The 21019-nt window shown below is 34.1% G+C and overlaps 1 protein-coding gene and 1 long non-coding RNA gene across 2 annotated transcripts; one reads left to right on the top strand and one right to left on the bottom strand.

Annotated features, from left to right (window-relative positions):
- Positions 1–608: 608 nt before the first annotated feature.
- On the bottom strand, positions 609–1808 carry LOC145555955 (uncharacterized). The gene is made up of 2 exons (XR_014091637.1): positions 1561–1808; positions 609–839 (listed from the first exon to the last, which is right to left on the bottom strand). It is a non-coding gene; the product is annotated as an uncharacterized LOC145555955 (long non-coding RNA).
- An 8938-nt stretch (positions 1809–10746) lies between these two features.
- On the top strand, positions 10747–20443 carry LOC145555954 (SPX domain-containing protein 4-like). Its single transcript, XM_081617663.1, has 3 exons — positions 10747–11359; positions 19280–19442; positions 19656–20443. Exons 1-3 carry the CDS (start codon positions 11003–11005, stop codon positions 20147–20149), a joined length of 1014 nt encoding a protein of 337 aa, XP_081473789.1. The 5' UTR covers positions 10747–11002; the 3' UTR covers positions 20150–20443.
- The last annotated feature ends 576 nt before the right edge of the window (positions 20444–21019 follow it).

Below are 21019 nucleotides of genomic sequence, written 5' to 3'. Positions count from 1 at the left end.
AAAAAAGCTGTCCCAGCACCAAACGACAGGTCTGTCGCCTGGCGACAAAGCCTGTTGCCTAGCGACGAGCTTGTCGTCTGGCGCTACTCTTGTCATTAGCGACAGGAGGTCTTTTATTCCAAATAGGACTCGAACTCTTTTCTATCATTTCCGTGCTATTTTTTCTATAAATAGGGGTCGTATCTCCCCGTTTTTAATCATTCACAATCATCATCTCTCTCTATTCTCTCTCTAAAATCTAGAAGCTTTCTCTCTCTCTATTTTTTTTCTAAACCTCACTACTACAAAAAGTAGCAAATAGAGTCGTTGAAAAATGCTTTACAAACCGCCAAACAACGGGTCTCTAGCTAAGGGGTCTGTCAGATAAACAAACCGCCTCTTTAGAGGGGTCTGTTTGAAAAACATAACAGACCGATTAATTAAGAAGTCAGGTTTGTCAGACTAGTACTTTGAAAATTTATTTAGAAGGATAAGAGACCCGTTATTTAACATAACAGGTCTTTTCGGTAGGGTATCAAACAGACCCCATATGCTACATAACGGGTCTCTTTCTTCTTCTTTTTGTTTAAAAAAAAATTTCTCGTCATTTTTTTTATTATACGTAGTACTTTGAAATTTGAATTTCATTGCTTTATTGAATTGGTGGAATACTGAAAATGGAAACTTTGAATATATAATTAAACAAACCGACATATATTAATTATTGAAATTTACAAATAATTTCTAGAATTTACAAGTGGTAGCTTATTGAATAATTTATAAGTATATACTCCATACGACCATACGTTAATAGTGTATCTTGTACTTCGTATTCCTTCCATGATTATCAATAGCATAACCTGTCCAATGATGTAAACAATATTAGGAATACTTATGCCCAATAATATAACAATGTCAGGATTGGAACAATTAAGCAAAATGTTATGTAGTTATATATCTTACTAAATGAAGAGCCAATAAACAAGTCAAGATTCAATAAAATGAAGAGCAATAATTCTAATTTAACATTAAAAAAAATAAAAAATAAAAAAGAAGATCAGAACACCAACTAACAACTCAACACCGCTAGACTACCTCCACACCCATATAAACCACCCTTAACGGCCCAACCCTCCTAAATACCCTAGCTGCCACAGCTACCTCACCCCCAAAAACAGTCTAAAGCTCCACCCCAACAACCCCTATAAAACCATACTCACCCATGAAAAAATCCAAAATCAAAACTACCACCATGAAAAAACTTGTTTTTACCCACTAAAAAATCTGCAAAATATTAAAAGTTACTTTTTTCTACAAATTAATGATAAATTTTTGGTCAAATTTAACCATGAAAACTTTAGATCTATAGTTTTCATGGTTAAAATTGAACTTTAAAGCCTCAAACTTGAGCTTTAATTTGTTGATGATGATGAAATTAAAGGAGAAGGAAGAGAAAGAAAGTGATACTACCGGCGTTAAGCACGAAGAGGCAAAACCTTAACAAATTCATCAAACCTAAACTATAATAAGTTGAAATTCAACAAATTAGAAGAAAATGAGGTAAAAAAAAAATTTGTTGACCTGAGAAAGTTCAGAGAGAAGAATAGCGGCGGTAACACCACTAGAATACGAAATGCAAGTCTTGAGAACACGAGAAGCGATCCAACTCCAACTAGGACCTTCTCTTTCTCTGTCTTCAGTGTCGGAAGAAGGTTCTTCGTCTTCGTCGACATCGTTGATTGGAGGAAAGGGAATGGAGCATTTTTTGCTCCAAGAGAAAAATAAAATGAGAGGAGATCAGAATGAATGAGAAAAGGTGAGTTAGCGGCGTGAATAGGTGATGGGAAATTGGGAATATGAAGAGAAAGAAATAGGGTTTTGCTGTCAACCCTTTAAATGGTGGGGCCCTACACATATAAGAGACATGTTAAGTTAATAACGGGTCTCTTATTTTTTTTCCCTCCATGTTTTGGTGGGCCCTTTGATATATAAGAGACCCGTTATCTCTAATATCAGATTTGTTATATTAAAGAGCCGTTGAATTAACTAACGGGCCTTTTATTATAGGTTCCTTTGACCATTTTTGTAGTAGTGCCTTCCCTTTTACAAAATTTCTCACTCATTAGTTCTAGAAACACCTAGCCAAGTTCGAAGTTGCCTTCGCCCTAGACGTGAAAAGTTGATAATTTCTGAGGGTTTGGTCCCAAATCTCTATTTCAATTATTTAATTTAATTCTTTGTTTTAATATTTTCCTTGAAGTTACTAACGTGTTTATTTTGCTATTAGAAAAAGGTACGAGACATCGAAGTAAGTACTTTAATTGCTTTATTGATCTTTTGATATAGAAATCATGCTTAGATTTTTATTTTGATTCCTAGTATCATGTTAGGATGTCTTTATTGCTTCCTATTATCATGTCTAAGGGTTAACTAAAATTTCTAATATCAAGTATGTTTATTGTGATGCTTCCTATTCTTTCCTTAAATCATGTTAGTATCATGTTAGGGCTAAAACTTTGATCTTTAATGTTTAGTGACATGCTAGGGTTTGTTATTAATAATCTTGTTAGTATCATGCCTAGGATCTTGCTATATATTATTATTATGCTTTAACATGATTATTATTTTGATTATGATTATTATTATGATGATGATTATTATTATGTTGCTTGATATTTATTGTTATTTTTTATCACGCCTTTTATGCATGTTTAAAGGGAATTTGTACTTGTAATCACGCTTAATAAGATAATTAATAATCTTTTTTAGGGCTAATATGATTATAATTCAAATGATCACCAATAATAGATTTGTTTGTGCATTAAATTTAACCAACATAGATTAAACAGGTTTAGGGTTAATTTAATGATTGCATGTTAGTCAGAAAGCGCACATGAATACGAGAAGAATAAAGTAGAGGCCTATTTTTAGGGAAAGTTTAATCTCTTTTAGGTTGGATTTGTACCTTCATCCCCGAACTTCCAGTCATGGTTCCGGACCTATTGGAGTTAACGATCTCCTGGATCGTTAAAGGGGTGTAACCTTCACCTTGTGAACGGTTTACAAGTTCCTAAAACTTGTTGGCGACTCTTTTGCTCTAGCTTCCTTCCCTTTTTACGCCACCATGCTTAAGTGTATGATCAAAGTGGGGCTTAACTGTGGGATTGCTTGAAATATTTTCTACAGTTATGTAACAATAGGAAATTTTGTATGGCTCAAAAGCCATCGGAAAAATAACCTTTCCAACGGTTTCAGCCATAGGAAATTTCCTATGGCCATCTAAACCATCGAAAAATCCTATATTTTGTATGGTTTTTAAGCCATAGGAAATTCCCTTTGGCCATCGGAAATAAGCAAACTTCATGGGCCTAAAATCCATCCGAAGCCTTATTTTTTACGGTTTTCCATCGGAAAAGTTGGATTTTTCGACAAAAGGATTTTCCGACTGAAATTTTCCAATGGAAAACCGTCGGAATTAAGTTTTCGAGGGATTTTCGATGGAAATAAACCATCAAAAATAAGCTTCTTTCTTATAGTGACCACAAACTTTTTCTTCATAATTTTCTTCTACTTGCATTTTCAACTAAATGACAATAAATATTCTGGCACCATCAAAAGCCAAAACCACATAACACATTTCCAAACAAATCATCTACCCTTTAAAAACAAATTGGCATAGCCTAAAAATTTGGTTAGGAACTACATCCGTTGCATTCAATACATACATAGGCAAACTGTTAATAACTAGCTCCAGTGGGGGGGAAATTCTAAACCCCTATAATCGATTTGGGAATGATAATTTCACGCTCACATTGTAAACCCTAAAATCCATGCGAGGGAGTAAATATAGACAATTGGAGAAAGAACGACACTACATAAAACTGTAAAACCCTACATTTACATTCTTACAATTGAGAAAAAATGATAACTTAAAAAAAATTGAAAAACCCTATAATCGTTGTAAAGGGAGTAACTTGAGGAACAAAACAAACTACAATCAATTAAAAAGGAGTACATTGAGAAACAACACAAACTACAAACAATTGAAAAACCCTAAAATTAAAATAGCCCAATATCAAATGTTATCACTGACAAACCCAAAATCGATTTCAGAAACTACAAATTTGAATTCGACCATAATCTAAATCCTAACAACGTCATTTTAGGTTATACCAATTACGTTTTCATTATAAAACTTACTAGTTCGAAGGGTTGAGTTGGCCTACAGGTAGTGTTCTTCAGCTCCTCAACAACCATCACAACCACCACGGAATATGGGCAACAATTTATATTGTAAGAAGAACAAAAGGAGGGGAGAAGGAGGAAGGTGAGCAAACATAGAAAGAAGAAAAAAATTTGACCAGAGAGAAAGAGAGAGGGAAGAACGAAATTTGAAATGAGGGGAAAGATAAAAACTTAACATCATATACGTATAAAGTACGAGATACATTTCACATACGAAAAGAAATACAAAAGAAATACGTCAAAAAACAGAACGGTGTCAGACAAAAGCAAAATGGATGCCCAGCTGGAATTCCACTAAACAGCGCGAAAAGACCTCGTTGCCCCTAGTTATGCATTTATAAATGCATAACTTTCTGCCCTTTAAAATGCCTCATAAGATGGGGACCTTAAAAGAGAAAGATGTGAGAGAAAATATATATTTTTATTATTTAAGTAGAGACCATAAAAGAGAGAAAAATGATAAAATAATTTGAGTGGGGTTTAAAGTAAGAGAGAGAAATAATAAAATATAGTATAAATTTACCAAATATAGAAGTGATGCATTTAAAAAAACATCCATAAAAGAAAAGTGATAAAAAAATAAAAAAACGGAGGGATTAATTTTTTCTTACCAGCACTTCAAAAATCTTATATTAATCGATTTTTGTGTTTTTTAACTTATTTTTCCCATTTCAAATTTTGAATTAATGTCATTAGATTTTTAATTTGCTAAATATCGATACTAAATTTTATTTACAACTCTTTTTTTTATAAAAGTTTCGTTAATAAAGAGTATGAAACATAAGTGAAAATTATTTTTAATATTTTTTTTCTTCAAATTGCTAACTATAATGGGTAGCATTTGGCAATTGCTAACATCACCATAATTTCCAATTAGAGAAGGGTTACAATGGCAGAGGAAATTGACGAAGGATAAAACTTAAGTGAAAATTGTTTTGAAAATTGTTTTTTAATAATTTTTTTTCTTCAAATTGTTATTTCCGTACAAAGGATCGGAAAATTAGGTGGGAATTTTTTTTAAAAAAAAAGAACCAGAAATACGAACTAAATTAAGCATGCGTGAGTAGCAAGGTCGTAGAAGAGGGAATGGAAAAAGGTGTCTTGCACATGGCCCCAATTTTCTGAGGGCCCAATTTTAATTTTGTAAAAACTTTTTGTTTGCTTTTATTTTTCTAAATAGCAAAAGCTGATACTCATATTTTTCTATAGTTTGATATTAATTTTTAGAAATTAATTAAGCCATCATTAATGCATTATTCTCACAAGTCATGCCTAGAAATTCTCAAATTCCTATGCACATTTTCATCTCCTTTATTCAAGCTTCTATATATTAATTTCATCAATTTTCCATACCAAAATTTTGTCTATTAAAGACAGACATATAAACAATATGAATCAATTACAAATCGTCATATAGTCATGTACTTAAATTGCTTTGTGAATTGTTGATTTAAGACTTTGAGTTATTTCGATAAATTTATGCAAGTTCTTGCTTAGTTCATCCTTTCTTTTGATTTACGGTAAGGCATTTTTCTTGTTTTAGCAATTAGTTTTCTATTTTTTTCTTCTAAATATACTATGACTCTAAGAGTATGTATTAGTTTTTAAATTTCATGAAATAAGTAAGTAAATGTGTAATTATTTTGTTTGTGTGTTTAAAGGTTGAACCAGTTAGTGACGTGCCTAGTCTAAATAATAATATAATGTTGATGATACTAATACTGTTAATGTTGGATTTTTTTTGTTTGGACACAAGTGTTGTTGGTGATGTGCCTATTACAAATAATGTGTTTTATTTGTCGCTTCAACTAGTAAAAAAAAAAAAAAGTAAATGCTAACGAATGCCCTAGGAGCGTTGGATAAGATAATTAAAAGTGGAAATATCAAATAAAAATGAACATTAATTACACCGATCGACGCGTGATTTTGGCATGCATTACCAAATTAATACCACTTTAGGAAATGTTTTAAATGCTAATCCAACGCCCCGGCATCATTCGTTAGCAAGAAAAAAAAAGCATATTGCTTTAATGTAAGTACTACATTATAAGTTAAAAATTTGTGAGGGTGAGAGATAACTTAACTGGTAAAAGTTCCTCTTAGTGTCAGGTTGGTGATCCTAGAGTGGCTATCTAAACACTAAAAAAATAAACAATTTGTATATTTTTAAGTGGATTTTTCATCAAATGCCCCTGAGTTATTTTTTTATTCACCAAATACCCATGAAAATTTTCAAATTCAACATTTACCCACGAGTTTTACAAATGTCATCAAATTCCCCTAATGACTAACGGTGGTTGACTCCGTTAGTCATTGGGGTTAATTATGCAATGTGGCATCACATGATTGGTTATTTTTTTTTAATTATTTCATTAATTAAAATAATTAAGATAAATTTTTCCAAAAAAAAAAACCACCGCAACTAACCCCACCAATCAGCCACCTTCCCCTCATACTGCTAGCCTCGCCGGCACCGGCCAGGCCCCTACCGCCGGTGCTAGGCCTTCCCGACACTGGCTAGCCCCCTACTCTATCCCCCACTGACGTCGACCATGGTGCTCACCCCTTAGCCCTCACCATCTTTCAACCTTAGCCGAACATTTAACACCCTTCACCGTCTTTCCACCTTAGCCGAACATCAGTGAACTACTCCAGCCGAAACCCTTCGCCGACAGCCCAAGTACCCTCCTCCACGTAGGGGCCACCCACCTTAGTCTAAACCACCACCCCGAAACCCTTAAACCCCAAAACCAAAACCCTAAAATCAAAATCTAGGTGACAGCAGGATAAAGTCGTATCTCCTAATCAAAATAATTACATAAATCCTCTAGTTAAATCAGATAGGGAAGTAGGATCGTATCCACATGAAAACAAGTCAATCTATTCCTAATTAATTAAAATAATCTAAATTATTAAGTAACCATATTTTCGTTAAGGGAAATAAACTAAGGAGCAAAATCAAACTAAAATTCCAGGTATAGGCTCACCAGTAAATAAAATTCCAGGGTAAAACAATAATCAATCATCAATTCATCAATTGATAAGATCATAAAGGGCATTCGCTACGTATTAAATCACATAATTAATCTACCGACATTAAATCGCATCTCTCGAATCTTGACTTAAACATTTATAAATTAACCTGCCTATTGAAACTAAGCCTAAACATCAATTCTCATCGCTCGAATCTCAAATCAATATTGCATAATTTATACAATTACATCAGACCTATCTAATTGCATAGATTAAAACAATCAATAGGAAATCAACCAAAGCATTGCCAATCAACAACAATAAATTACCACTCCATATCATTTATGGATCCCCACAACCCTAGAAATAAATCTACTCACACATATTAAAATCTAAACTAATCAAAGCAAATAAACAAGACATGATTAACCAAAGAAAATAAATTACTGAAAATAAAAAGGGAGAAATCGTTACCAAAGTAAACGTAAATGATGAATTGAATAAACCAAAAGTGTAGAGAGAACAAGAGTAATGATCCAAAGCTTAAAAATAAATATGGGCAATTAACTAATGAAAAGACGTAAGTGAATCCAGCTTAACAAAAGCGTATTTATACTTAAGCTAAAAATCCTAAAACAAATCAAAGTAGAAAGACGCTAATCATCCTCTAAAACACGCGCCCGGTCGGGCGGATGTTCGCCCAACTGGGCCCGCCTTGTTGCTAGGAGTGTCATTCTCTCACGCCCGGTCAGGCGCGCCTCTGGGAAAAGGACGCTTCTCCTTTATATGCCTCGCTCGGCCGGGCGCGCCTCAGAGTGAGGGCACTCCCCGGTTGGGCTATGTGATTTGGGCTCCTTCTTGGCCCAAATGAAATTTCCTCCTTGGTTCTTTAGTACTTGGTCCATTGCCTCGGTCTCTTCTTCTTCACCGAGCCCTTTAATCACCGGTTTGATTACTCTAACTCAGTCTTGAGCTTCGAATTGTGATCATATGAATGCGCTCCTACTCCAATGAGCGTAATGGCTCTAATAAGTATGGGAAAATGCTCCAAATATGTAATTCCCTATAAAACAATACCAAATATACGTAAACACTAGAAAACGCATATTATTAATCAAAGTGACTCCGAAGAGCCAAAAATACTTCTAATTATGACCAAGGGACAGAGGTAAATCACTATATAAAATGAACATATCACTAGGGTTTCGATTTTGGGGGTTTTTAATTTTGGGGTTATGGTGTGGTGATTCATGGGGTGGAGATGGAAGGGGGAAGGGCGATTTGGGTTCGCCGGTGCGAGGATGAGAGTTTGGACACGGGTAGTGGGGAGGGGAGAGGTTTTCAACAGAGATGGTAGGGGGAGGGGTGCCAGCTAGTAAGGTAGAGATGGCAGGGGGACGACCAGGTGGGGTGTCAATTTGGGGTGGTGCCCATACGGATGTCTCCCTAACCCCTGCGCTAGCGGGAGTGGCAAGGATATATATGGTGGTGGCTAGCTAGGGCTGGCTGTGGTGGGTGGTTTTTTTTTTTTTTTTTATATAATTTTTTGCTAGTTAAATGTATAATTATTTTTAAATTTAAAAAATAAATAAAAAAAAAAGCCAATAAAATGCTGTCACGTGGCAATTTTAGGCTTAATGACTAACAGAGTTTAACGTCCGTTAGTAATTTAGGCATTTAGTGACATTTTTTTGTTAAAATCAGGGGTATACGGTGAATTTGAAAATTTTAATGGTATTTGGTGAATAAAAAAATAATTCAAGGGCATTTGGTGAAAAGAATTTGTTTTTCAAATTATTAAGGGCCCATTTTTTATTTTAGAACATGGCCCCCAAAATCAGTGAGACGACCCTGGTGAGTAGTTGATAGGAATTGTAATTGTCGCTTAGGGTTAATATTTTGTTTTACCAAATTGCCGTCAGAGTTAAATTTTTTCTACCAAATTATTTTTAGAGGCTTTTTTTTTTTTTTTTTAATTTTATTTACCAATCTAATCAATTGATCGATTATAGTTAGAGTCTGTTTTGTTCAGTTTAATTTCAGTTCAGCTCAAATCAGTTCAGTTCAATTTAATTTAGTTCCTAATTTTCTTTTCTCATAAACCATTCATTTAGGCTTTAATCAGTTCAGTTAAGTTGTTTTCAGTAAATCGGAACATGCCCTTCTTGAGCAATCTTAAAACTACATCCGTTTATTATTATGTGGAACTTTGGGCGGTATTATTTTGAGATATAAAATATTCCAAAGTTGCACATACTCCCTCAGTGTTTTAATAAGTGTTACAGTTTGGCCAACACATAGTTTTAGGTAATTTAATTGACTTAAATAAAATAAGAGGTAAGTGGGGTGGTTGGAGTAGTAAAAAAAATATAAAAGAAAAATAGTGATGTTAATAGTATATTAAAAAATAATGAATGGGTGAAGAAAGATATAACAAAAAAAAAGTAATAGTGGGTTTAGGTGGGGACTATGAGAGGAAAGAGATATAATATTTAAATGTAGCTTTTTGACAAAAAAAGTGTAACACTTATTAAAACACGGCCGAATTTTGAAAGTGTATCACTTATTAAAACATAGAGGGAGTAATATTTAATGGATGTAGTATTTAAAGTGTAACCATTATTTTGAAATAGTAAAAAATACAAGTGTCAAACCAGGTACCCAGATGGTGTTTAGGTTGGCCCACAATGGGTCAGGTTGTTTGGATCGAGTAATGATGAGTCATTTTATCCTAACATACCAAAACTAGTCGGGTCAAGCTTAATTATATTCGAGTCAAAGGTGGGTCTAGGTTTTGTCAGGTACAAATCGAATTCGGGTCAAGTCAAATTCGGGTCGAGCCATATCGAGTTCAGGTGAGCTAGGAGTCGGATTTAATTGGGTTTATTTGGGTCAAAATGGATTTTATAAACTTTGGATCAGATCATTTCAAATTCAGTTAGATCTCAGTTCAAATCAATTCAGTTTTGATTAGATCTCAGTTTGAATCAATCATATGTAATTTTAAACTCATTACTGAGCTATTTTCTATACAAGTATATAAATTATCTTTCTCTTTTATCAACCCTATGTAACAATTCTTTTCGAATTTCTCTCTTCTACTAACAATTATATATAACCCCCATTAACTACAATTTATATTTAAAATCCAACTTTGGTCTCAACTATAATCAATAAGTCGATAACTAATTAACTAATAAGTTTTGAGTTGACATTAATGGGTCGTGGGTAGTTTTAGATTGGGTTGAATAAGGAGAAAATGAGGTATTTCTCCGGTATAAATGGTTTCGGGTAGATTTCGTTTTGGGTTAAATTGAATCCAGGTTTTAAATTATCGGGTTTTATTTGTTTGGCTAAACAATGAGTCGATACCAAGTTAGGTTTATATCGTAAATTATCGGGTAAAATCGATTTCGAGTTAAGTTTGAGTTGATTCCAAATCGGATTTGGATGAAAAATTCGAGTTCAACCATTTCAAAAACAGTTTAATTTCAGGTAAAACTTTCAAGTCGGATGAACCCCAAGTTAAAAATAAGGAAAAAAAAAAAAACATTGACTTACACTACAATACAAGACTTCAACCCAAATATTCCCTTACCTCACTTTTTACATCTCATGCATATCTTAAATTTAATTAATAATCCAAATTTCAGATTCCAGATTCTCTCTCACTCCCTCACTTTGCACTTTCTATCCCCTCTTTATTTCCTCTCAAATTCTCAAAAAAATAATAAAAAAAATTCTTGTAAAAAATTCTTATATACTGTTCATTTTTTTTTTTCTTCTTGAAAATTGGTTTTTGAACATGAAATTTGGGAAAGAATTTCGAACCCATTTAGAAGAAACTCTACCAGAATGGAGAGACAAGTTCTTGTGCTACAAACCCTTGAAAAAGCTGCTTAAACGATTCCCATATACAATTTCTTCTGTTAATAATAATACTAATAATAATAGCAATAATAATAGTATTAATACTCAAAATCGTCAACTGGGTGTTGGAAATTCTGAAGGTGGTGGGTCCAGTGGCAGTCGCAGTACAACTGAGAGATCCATGACATTGGAGGAGTTTCAAGATTGGTTTGTTAGACTTCTTAATGATGAACTTGATAAGTTGAATGATTTTTATGTTGAGAAAGAAGAAGATTTTGTCATCCGTTTTCAGGTTTGTAATTTTATTTATTTTGGGTTTTTTTTGGTTAATTTTGATTGATTGTTGTTTATGAATATTTTATTGATTAGATTTTTTTGTGGGGTTGTTGAATTTTGATTGATTAGAATGTTGTTAGTAAGAAGTTTAGTGTTTTGTTGAGGTTATTGAAGTTTGATTTATTGATTGTTAGTGGGGGCATGCTTAGATTAGGTGTTAGATAATTAAGTTGATGGATGCATTAGTGGAGTATGGAAGTGGGTACTGAATCTTTTGAACGATTCGTTGTCGAAGGCGAGATTGGTTTGTAAATTACTGAATTGGTGAAGATTGTATATGGTGGATGAGAACTTTCCATTGTAGTTTAGTATAATAAAGAGAGAATTTATCAGAAAGTGACAGTATTTTGGGAATTTGATGATTTAATAGCATTATTAATGGAAAGTGCTCAAGAATTTTGGTATTAATTAGAATTGATCAGCCTAACTAGGTGATTCCTTGTGGATTGGTGTGTATGACATACATTGTCATTGAGGATTCTGAATGTGGGTAATTTAGTGGACCTTATCTTGAATCTGTCCAATTGATGGAGAATGAAAAGAACAGCTTAATAGAGAATCAAGTGCCCATAGTATCAACCCATATCTGAGAGTCTAAGTAACATAGATCACCCATTACTAGCATTAACCATTAGCTCATAGAATCAATTGAGTTGCATGAAAGGTTTAAAATTGTAGCTGTTAAACCTTAATCTTAAAAACACACACACAAGTTCAAAGATAAAGTTTTATGCGTAGGAGATGAACGCATAAAGAGTGACATTAAGTCATTAAGCATATAAACCATTATAGATTACAAATTTGTAAGGATTGTCCTTGGTAGAACCGTAGAATTGTAAGTGATCAACATGAGTTAAATCACATTTACTCTTTAAATGGTAACTTCTGCAAATCCAAGTACTCAAATTGTTAAGCTAATTAAAGTGGCACTATATTACCTTTAATAAGAAATTCAAATAAAATTTAGCAAATGGAAAATACAACAGAACTGTAATTTATAATGTTGAGAGTTTGACATGTAAGTTAGGTGAAACAAAATAGGAAATCAAGTAAGAAGGTAAAAATGGCACAGCCAATCAGAATTTCAGAGTGAGTATAATTAAATCGGTTGTAGACTTGTAGTATACAAGTCATTTCAGCTGCACATATTGTGTCATGTTCTATTACCTCTGATTTTCTTAGTTTGGATTTTATGTGTAGACATCTCATTCTATATTTTATTTCTTTTTCAAGTGAGACTTCACATGAACTATTACTTATAAAGCCTTATTCCACAATTGTTGGTTTCACGGCATCGTAAATGCCATGCCTTTTGGTATGCTTCTCGATTCTATTAGAGGGATTTGTGCTTTTTTTTTTTTTTTTGTAAGTTTCATGAGCTGACTGTTTGTTGATTGCCAAGCTATTGTTTCCCCTCGAGGTTCAATAATTGCATTTTTTACCATCCTAGTGTTTGACGGGTGGAGTTGAAATGTATTGAAGGGGGTTTGATCATAGGCAAACACCTGCTTATCTCATCCATCTCCTTACACTCCCTTTTAATTTACTAACGTGTTTTGAGGAACCTCTCCCACATTTTGTCTTCATTTGCTGTCATTTTTACTTGTTGCATATCTTTCTTCTTATTGCGTGTATTGCTTGCTGTAAAGATCATACCCCTTTATAATTCATGCTGTCCAATTTTTTTTTTTAATTATTTTTTTTCGTTGCAACTTCCTCTGAAATGGTTGAGGTCTTTTATTTTTCTTAGTTTTACTCATAGTTTTTGACCCTTTTGGCAAGTATTATTTGTCATGTACCAAGTGTTTTTTTTTTTTTTTTTTTTTTTTTTTTTTTTTGTTTGATAGAATGTACCAAGTGGTTTAAGTGGTATTATCTTAATTTTTTATCTTTAAGAAATTAAGAAGCTAAAATTCCAATACTGACCCACCCGCTCACTTGTGTCACCCATGGTGGAAATCCTTATAAATCTCACCATTTCACTTTAGCTCACAGCTCACTAATACCCTTCTTTCTCACTTTTAGCTTTGAGTTGGCGTGCCAAATTTTTTTTTTCTTAATTTTTATAAATTTTTTAATACTCTGAATGGCTTAGTGGTCTTTAAAGCTCATAATCTTGATTTAGTGTATGTCTCTAGAATATATAAAAACTGGAGAAACCAAAATGATAATGATGAAAGCATCTTATGTTTTCATGCGAAGCAAGGAAACTCTTTTATAGACAAGCCTGTCTATAGAGATATGGACCCATTTGTTGTCTTTTAAATTTGCATATTATTATGAATATGAAGGTTGAAAGTGTTGAGACTGCCTTTGTATTACTTATTTATTTATCTTTTTTCATACTTTACTGTGGTGTAGTCAACACTTAACTTATACAAGGCCTTTGTACTTCAGTAGCTCAATCATCATTCACTTGGATAGAATGACTAAATGATTTTGCAAACTCGGTGAACATCTTTGAGGAAAGGGAAATTAATTATACGAGGTTAGGAAATGTGAATAATATGGGACCATTTAAGCCTTTAAGGGCCAAACCAAAAAATTAAACAAGTTGAAACATGAGCAAGGATTGAAGATTTTGAGGTTTCAGAAGGGAGGGAAGTGATAGCTACATATTTGTAGGCTGAACAAGAAACAAAAGCTTTTTTGTGGAAACAAGTGTGTACTCATTGGCAGATTATTCACAACTTTCATGCATAATATATGTATATATTACAGATGATATATTGTGAAATAAAATTCACATATCTAGCAATGTAAAAGGTTCAAGGCACCTAGGAAGCACGGAAACTACTGCTGAAAGCCCACCGTTTTGTAATGGACTCGAGCTTGCTGGACTCTCACACACACAATTAACACAGAAAACAGAGAGAAAAGATCGAATCTTTGATTGAAAATATTGAAAACAGGGATTTGTACAAGCTAGCAACTTTAGGATACCAATTTCTATTAGTGACTTTAGGTCACGCTCTCAAAATAATGTCTCGAGGTCACAACTCTCCCAAGGGTTCACTCCCAAAATTCTGCCTGCCTCTTCCTTTCTCCTCTCGTTCTATTTATAATAAAATTAAAGACTATTAACCTCAATATACTAGACTACCCATAATGCCCCTCCTTAGGTTAATTTATTACACATTTCCATGTTAATGAGGCCTAAGATGGCTAGGACTTAAGTTTTTCCCATTCTAGTTATCAAAACCCAAATTATTGTCTTCCTACATTTGTTTAAAGGTTCTATAAGATGATATGGATTGGTGTGCACAATATGTCCTCCGTTTCTTAACCTTTGAATCACTTTGACTTTTATACTATTCACACATTCTACTTTGATTGACTATATATGGTGATTTATACTCAAAGAAAGACATAGTCATGTGGGATTTTTTTTTTTAATTATTTATATTCTGTTTGTATTTTCAAACTATCTACTCTTAGTAATTTCTACTTATAAAAAAGATTAAAGTTATCTATGGTTGAAATTATGCATTGAAAACACATGAAAATGGATGTCTTGCAAGTACAAACACTAACTAATATGTAAAGATGTTGGTTACTGATTTCAGTTGTGAGCCTTATTGAAATAGGCTGACCTCAACTAATAAAATTTCATGATCCATATTGGGGTACTCAGTAAGTCAGTAGGTGTAGGCACCCCATGCACCTCTGTATACACAGATGTGGATAACTTTATTTTCTTACCTGCCTCCTCCTTAGTAAGTTGGAAGCTCCAATAATATGATGTAGTCGTAAATTGAGCAAAATCAGTTTTTTTTTTCTTTTTAATGGATGGCTCTTGTAATGCAAGCAATTTTTGAAATAATCTTCTATTGGAACCTCTAAAGCAACGATTAGTGACTGTGTATGACCATGTAACCTTTGCTTTTATCTTTGTTGGTGAGAGGGATTATTTGGGTTTGTAATATAGTCACAACTTTAAGTGAGAATTGCATTTTATTTATCCCTGGATATGTAGTTTATCATCACAATTTCACGAGAGAAACGTTTTATCAAGTGAAAGCTTTGAACATATGACCTCCTTAGACCCTGTCTCTCTAGAGGTCATGGTAGGTTGTTGATTTTGTTTGTGTTGGACTTTTATACATCTGGAATTCCCTTGAAATACACTTACACACATAGACACACACGGGCGGACTTGTAATGTCTGTTGTATTTGATGCCTCTTTTACTTGTAAGGTGCACACATTGGCAACTAAGATACAAGCTTTCAAATTAAAAAAGAAAAGAAATGGCACCATTTCTGGTAACCTAAAGAGTTTTACAACGCAGAGTTACATGTTACTATGTAGAACTGTAGAAGTGCCTAGAATCAATTAGTACCAGAAACTCTTAAACTTTGTATTAATAGAGGATTCTTGTAGTAAGACATGCTTTATAATAACGTTGAGTAAATTACTTTGGTAGTATTCATAGGGTATTCAGCAATACATTGTAGATTTCCAGTGCATGACACTTGGGTCATTGGGTGTGCAGGATGGTCCGAATTATGACTGAGGATATGCTTTTTCAAATATGTAGTCCTTTGTATTGATTAATGGACTTTGCATGATACATGTAAGTACGTAACACATACTGAGTGTACCAGGATTAAATGCATCTTTGTCATCCTCCTCTTCCTACTTTTAGCGTGAGTTGGCGCTTGCTTGTTGACTTACATGTTGCCTACCCATATAGTTGTTATGTTTTCCCGAGTGCCTTATCGCCCTTAAGTTTAATTTTACGAATAAGTGCATCTTTACCATTATCCCTGTCATTCCTTTATTCTGAGTAGGCTGATGTCTTAACTACTTGTTGCCTGCATGTAGTCAGTTGAAATAGCTGTGATTTATGCTTCATATCCTATGTATACGTATTAAACAGTTTCATATTCGATTTGTTAGAAGGTTCGTGATGCTTTTTTAGGGGTGGAAGGGGCATTTGTTAGACTCATTTCCAAAGTCCTAAGTCCTTAAAACCTAATATAAAAGGCCCACCAACCACAAGCAGTTTAGAAGTAACAGGAAAAAAAGCATGAAATTAAAATTTCCCATAGAAAGATTTCAAAATCAACAGGGGAGCTATAAAACTCACAAAGGATATCATGGACAAGAAAAGAACAGTTACCCCAGCAGCAGATTTTAGCCTCTGAGTTTATCCAACGCCCCCCTTAAAACCAATGAAAGCTATAAAAGGAAAGAGGCTCTTTAGAAATAGGGCATCAACAAACGCAGACTTGCATTCAATAGCTTTTAGTCTTTCTTTAGCGCTCACGTAGCCTCTAGGTTTAGTGGCCTAGATTATATAAAATTAGTACGAGTAGTAGTTTTTCAAAATGTTTTGGAAACTCTTTCAGAAGTCCGAAGCATTTTCAATAAGTTTGTTTTGGAGGTAACTCCTTTATTTGTTTGCAATTGTCTAGAATGATTATCAATGTGCTCTTTTTTGCATCCAGTTGTTGCATGCTAGGAAGCACGGGTACAGCAGGTTACTGGCGTTTCCTGTACCGGGGACGGGTATGGCTAAAATACGTCCCCGAGACATTTCCAAAAAATTGGGTATGGCGGTGGAATTTGGGTATGGTGCGCTCAACGGGTCCAAACATATTTGGCGTCCCCAAGTTCTTTTTTTTTTTTTCTCTTTTCCATCTTCTCACTTTCTCGATCCCTCTTCTCTCTTTGAAGCCTCAACGCCGACCACCAGTTGCCGACTCAACGCCCACCACCACCAGTGAGGTCATCCGTCCAAGCGGTCTTCTCCTTCACCGGCGTGTGAAACCTTCCAAGCGGTCTTCTCCTACACCGTTGACTGAAACCTGTGGGTTTTTTTCCCCTTTTTTCCTCTTGTTGCTTCGTGCTTCAGAAGTATGTGGGGGTAAATACTTTTAGGTGGGTTGGGGGTAGGTGAGGGAATACCTCCTACACCGTTGACTGAAACCTATTGGTTTTTATCCTTCTTTTTTACATTTATTTAACTCTGAGATGTAGGCTTTGACTTTTTTCATTGAATTTTTTTAAAAGTAATTTTCTCATTTATTTTAATCTCTGTTTTATCTATTAATTTTCTATTAATAAAATACCTTAGAAAAAAAATTAAATGTCAAAATAAATTTTTACTAAAAAATAGCCATAAAAAATTAATTTTCTGATTTTTTTTTTTTTGCCATATCCATGCTGTACCCGTTTTTGGAATTTTAATTTTGCCGTTTTTTTGTCCCCGTGTCCGTCTCGGTGCTACTTAGGTTGCATGTGCTCTTACTTAATTGATGTGCTCTTACTTAATTGATTTTGTAGTATTTAATTCATAGAAATTGTTCATGAGCAAGGTCTTAAGCCATAAAAGACTAGCAACCTCAGCCCAACACTCAAGACCCTTAGGCCTAAAGGCTAGGTTGCCACATGTTTGTTTGCATTTTGGCATTAGTAATAGTCATAGTAGAGCATGTGAAAGTGTAAATGTGAAAATGTAGCTAATATCAAGAAACGGAAGAAGTATATCAAGAAAGCATTTGATCTTTTTGCACTTTCTTTTGAAGGGACCTGGATTTTGTGATGGAGGAGGGAGTTGCATTGTTACCTAATTATCAAAATTCCTAATACTGAAAACTTGGATACTAACCCGCATTTCTCATAAGCAAAGGGATCATGCACCAAGTTAGAAGTTTTCCCATCACTGTCTTAAAACATTTTATTTCACCAATTTGCCTTCATCATACAAATTGTATCTTTTTGTCTTACTAGTTATCGACAAAGCAGCCAGACAAATCTTAAAAATTGCTTCTTTGTTAGAAATCTTAATAGCCTTGGTTGAAACTGCAGATATGTGGTGTTGAGGATCCCTAATAAGTGCAGAATGTGGTGAGTTTAGCAGCTTTGGTTTAAAGATGGTTACCTGAATGCATTTGCACTTCACAGGCTAGAAGATTTTGCAAGTGCTTCAGGTAAACTAGATGATACTCTGAATTGTAAACATGACATATAGTTATTCTAGTCTGATAAAATAATAATTATATAGAACCAGTTAATCTGCTGTCTGATTGATTATTATCTTTGATCGTCATGATAACAAATATTTGGTTGTTTTTGTATACGAGGCATTATGTGGTTTTTTTTGCTTTAGTTGTTAGGAGCTGGTAGAAGTCTACTTCAAGTTACTTGAGTGCTAAGGTTATCTTGTATGATTTTGAGTCTCAGAATTAATTCACTTCTTTTTGCTATTTTTGTAAAAAATCGCTTTATCTTGTTGTTTCATGCCTATACCATATCTGTTACCAAAGTGCCTTTCACAAGACTCCTAGATATACAGGTATTGCGGGATCTAAGATCCACTGCCTTCCCATTGCTTTAATAGCTGTGTCCATTGATTTTTTTTTTAATTAATTTATTTATTTATTTATTTTATTTTTAAAGACATGCCCATGATGATGCTTAAGCCAAAACGAATTGTAGAAGAGATTGTCAAAGGCTATATAAAATCGAGAAAATGCACAGTGATTATAATACCTTTTGCTTTCAAGTTTTTACTTGCATAATTTTCAGAATTCTTTCACTGCTTTTTGTTGGAGTATTTATAATATAATCACTTTGTCTGTTACCAAAGTGTTCCTCACAGGGGTCCTATTTATATGTAGTATGGGAGATTTTAGATACACAGCCTTGCCATTACTTAAAACCTGTGTCCATTGAATTTTGTTACAAGTATTTTTTAAAGCCATGACCGTGTAGTTTGCTTTTGCCAAAAAGAATTGTAGAAGTGATTGTCAAAGGCGATACAAAATCGAGAAGATGCACAGTGATGATTATACCTTCTGCTTTCAAGTTTTTACTTGCATAATTTTCAGATATCTATTGTATGTAACATGTGCTTAATATTGCTACAGGAATTAAAAGAAAGAATTTTAAGGGTAAGGGAAAACAGAAGGGATGAAATTCCCGCATCAGAAAGTGAATTCAGTGAAGAAATGATGGATATTCGCAAGGAGTTTGTTACTATACATGGAGAAATGGTGCTTTTGAAAAACTATAGCTCCCTCAACTTTGCAGGTATAGTGGTTATATCTTTTGCTTTACCTATGGGTTACTTATTTTGATTCATAAGGCGGTGTCACTCATGATAGGGAGATGCTGCTTCCCGAAAGTATACCTCCCTAAATTTTACAGGTATAGTCAGTTTGTGTTCCAGTCATGCTGAAAAATTATCATGCAAAAAATTTATAACTAACTCCAAAGTGCAACCTGTGAATTACATATTGACAGGACTAGTGAAGATATTGAAAAAGTATGACAAAAGAACAGGAGGATTGCTGCGCCTTCCTTTTACACAACTTGCAGCACATCAACCCTTCTTCACTACCGAACCTCTTACTAGATTAGTTCGAGAATGTGAGGCTAATCTTGAGCTTCTTTTCCCTTTAGAAGAGGAAGTCACTGAATCTACTTCTGCTCCTCGGGACCAAAACCAAGCAGATCCTGCTGTCTCTGATGCAACCAATATGCCTTCTGATGCGTCATCATTAGGGGAAGCTAGCCAAGATATATACCGGAGTACTCTTTCAGCAATCAAAACCATACAAGGCCTCCGGACAAGTTCAACCTATAATCCGTTGTCCTTTGCAGTGATATTTAGGGACCAAAATGATGAAGGTAGTGGAGCTGTTACTGCTGAGAACTCTCCTTCCAACAGTAGCCATGGACCACCATCAGAGAATGAGGAAACTGTTGAACAAGATGATGCTGGTTTGACTCCATGAATGTTGGAAAGCCTGCAGCTTTTTGCTAACAACTTAGTGTAAATCCCCAGCAGATGGAGCCTCTGTACCATTGAACACAACAGACTTAACATTCGAGCAAAACCCTAAATGTCGAACAGAAATAGCTTTTGTTTTGTGTATTTCTTAATATGGCCACGCTCATAATTACAAGTTAGCAAACTATAGTGATGAAAAAAAAAAAACAATGAAACTGCTTCCAAATATTAGTGGTTGCTATGTTATAACTTTGTTCTCAGTCGGATATCAATGTAGTATTAATTTATGTTCTGCTGAGATTTTGTTTTTTTTCCTTTGCTAGTTTAGTTTACTGTCACAGAAGCCCTTCTTGATAACATTACGATACTAGTATACTAACAGTTGTGCAAGTTTGAGTTTGTTGCAGAGTTGAGTTTTTTTTTTTTTTTTCCTTGTAAACACATTGTCCAGGATACTAGTACTGCTGCAAGTTTGTAATATGGGTTCGAGTTCAGTTTTTTTTTTCCTTGTAAACACATTGTCCAGGACAAGATATGTGATTCCTCCCAATAGTGACTTGTAAGGAATTCGGTGTGCATTGCGTATTCACTTTAACTATACATAATGAACAAGACACATACGAGAGCACATTTGAAACCAAGACTTTGGAAACCATATAAGACATCATATAGAAATCGTTGTAACATCAAACTTCCCTCTTTTTATCTTGCTTAATCACAAGTTATCATCAAATACACTAAATATACTTTCTTTCTTTAAAACTTCGATAAGAATATGCACATATCACTTGCTACTTTGTATAATATAGTATCATAGATCACAATGAAGACATTATATGCTTCATCGTTTTATTATATGGTTATTTCTCATTTT

Source organism: Chenopodium album, chromosome 8, assembly GCF_948465745.1.
Source record: "Chenopodium album chromosome 8, dcCheAlbu1.1, whole genome shotgun sequence".
In the NCBI taxonomy this organism is placed as follows: Eukaryota; Viridiplantae; Streptophyta; class Magnoliopsida; order Caryophyllales; family Amaranthaceae; genus Chenopodium; species Chenopodium album.
The sequence above is the reverse complement of the archived record's forward strand: the minus strand, read 5'-3'. Positions and strand labels throughout refer to the sequence as shown.

Coding starts and splice junctions, on each gene's coding strand:
- LOC145555954 (XM_081617663.1), top strand. CDS start 11,003: ATGAAATTTGGGAAAGAATTTCGAACCCATTTAGAAGAAACTCTACCA. Junction 11,360..19,279: donor ATTTTGTCATCCGTTTTCAG/GTTTGTAATTTT, acceptor ATATTGCTACAG/GAATTAAAAGAAAGAATTTT. Junction 19,443..19,655: donor TAGCTCCCTCAACTTTGCAG/GTATAGTGGTTA, acceptor ACATATTGACAG/GACTAGTGAAGATATTGAAA.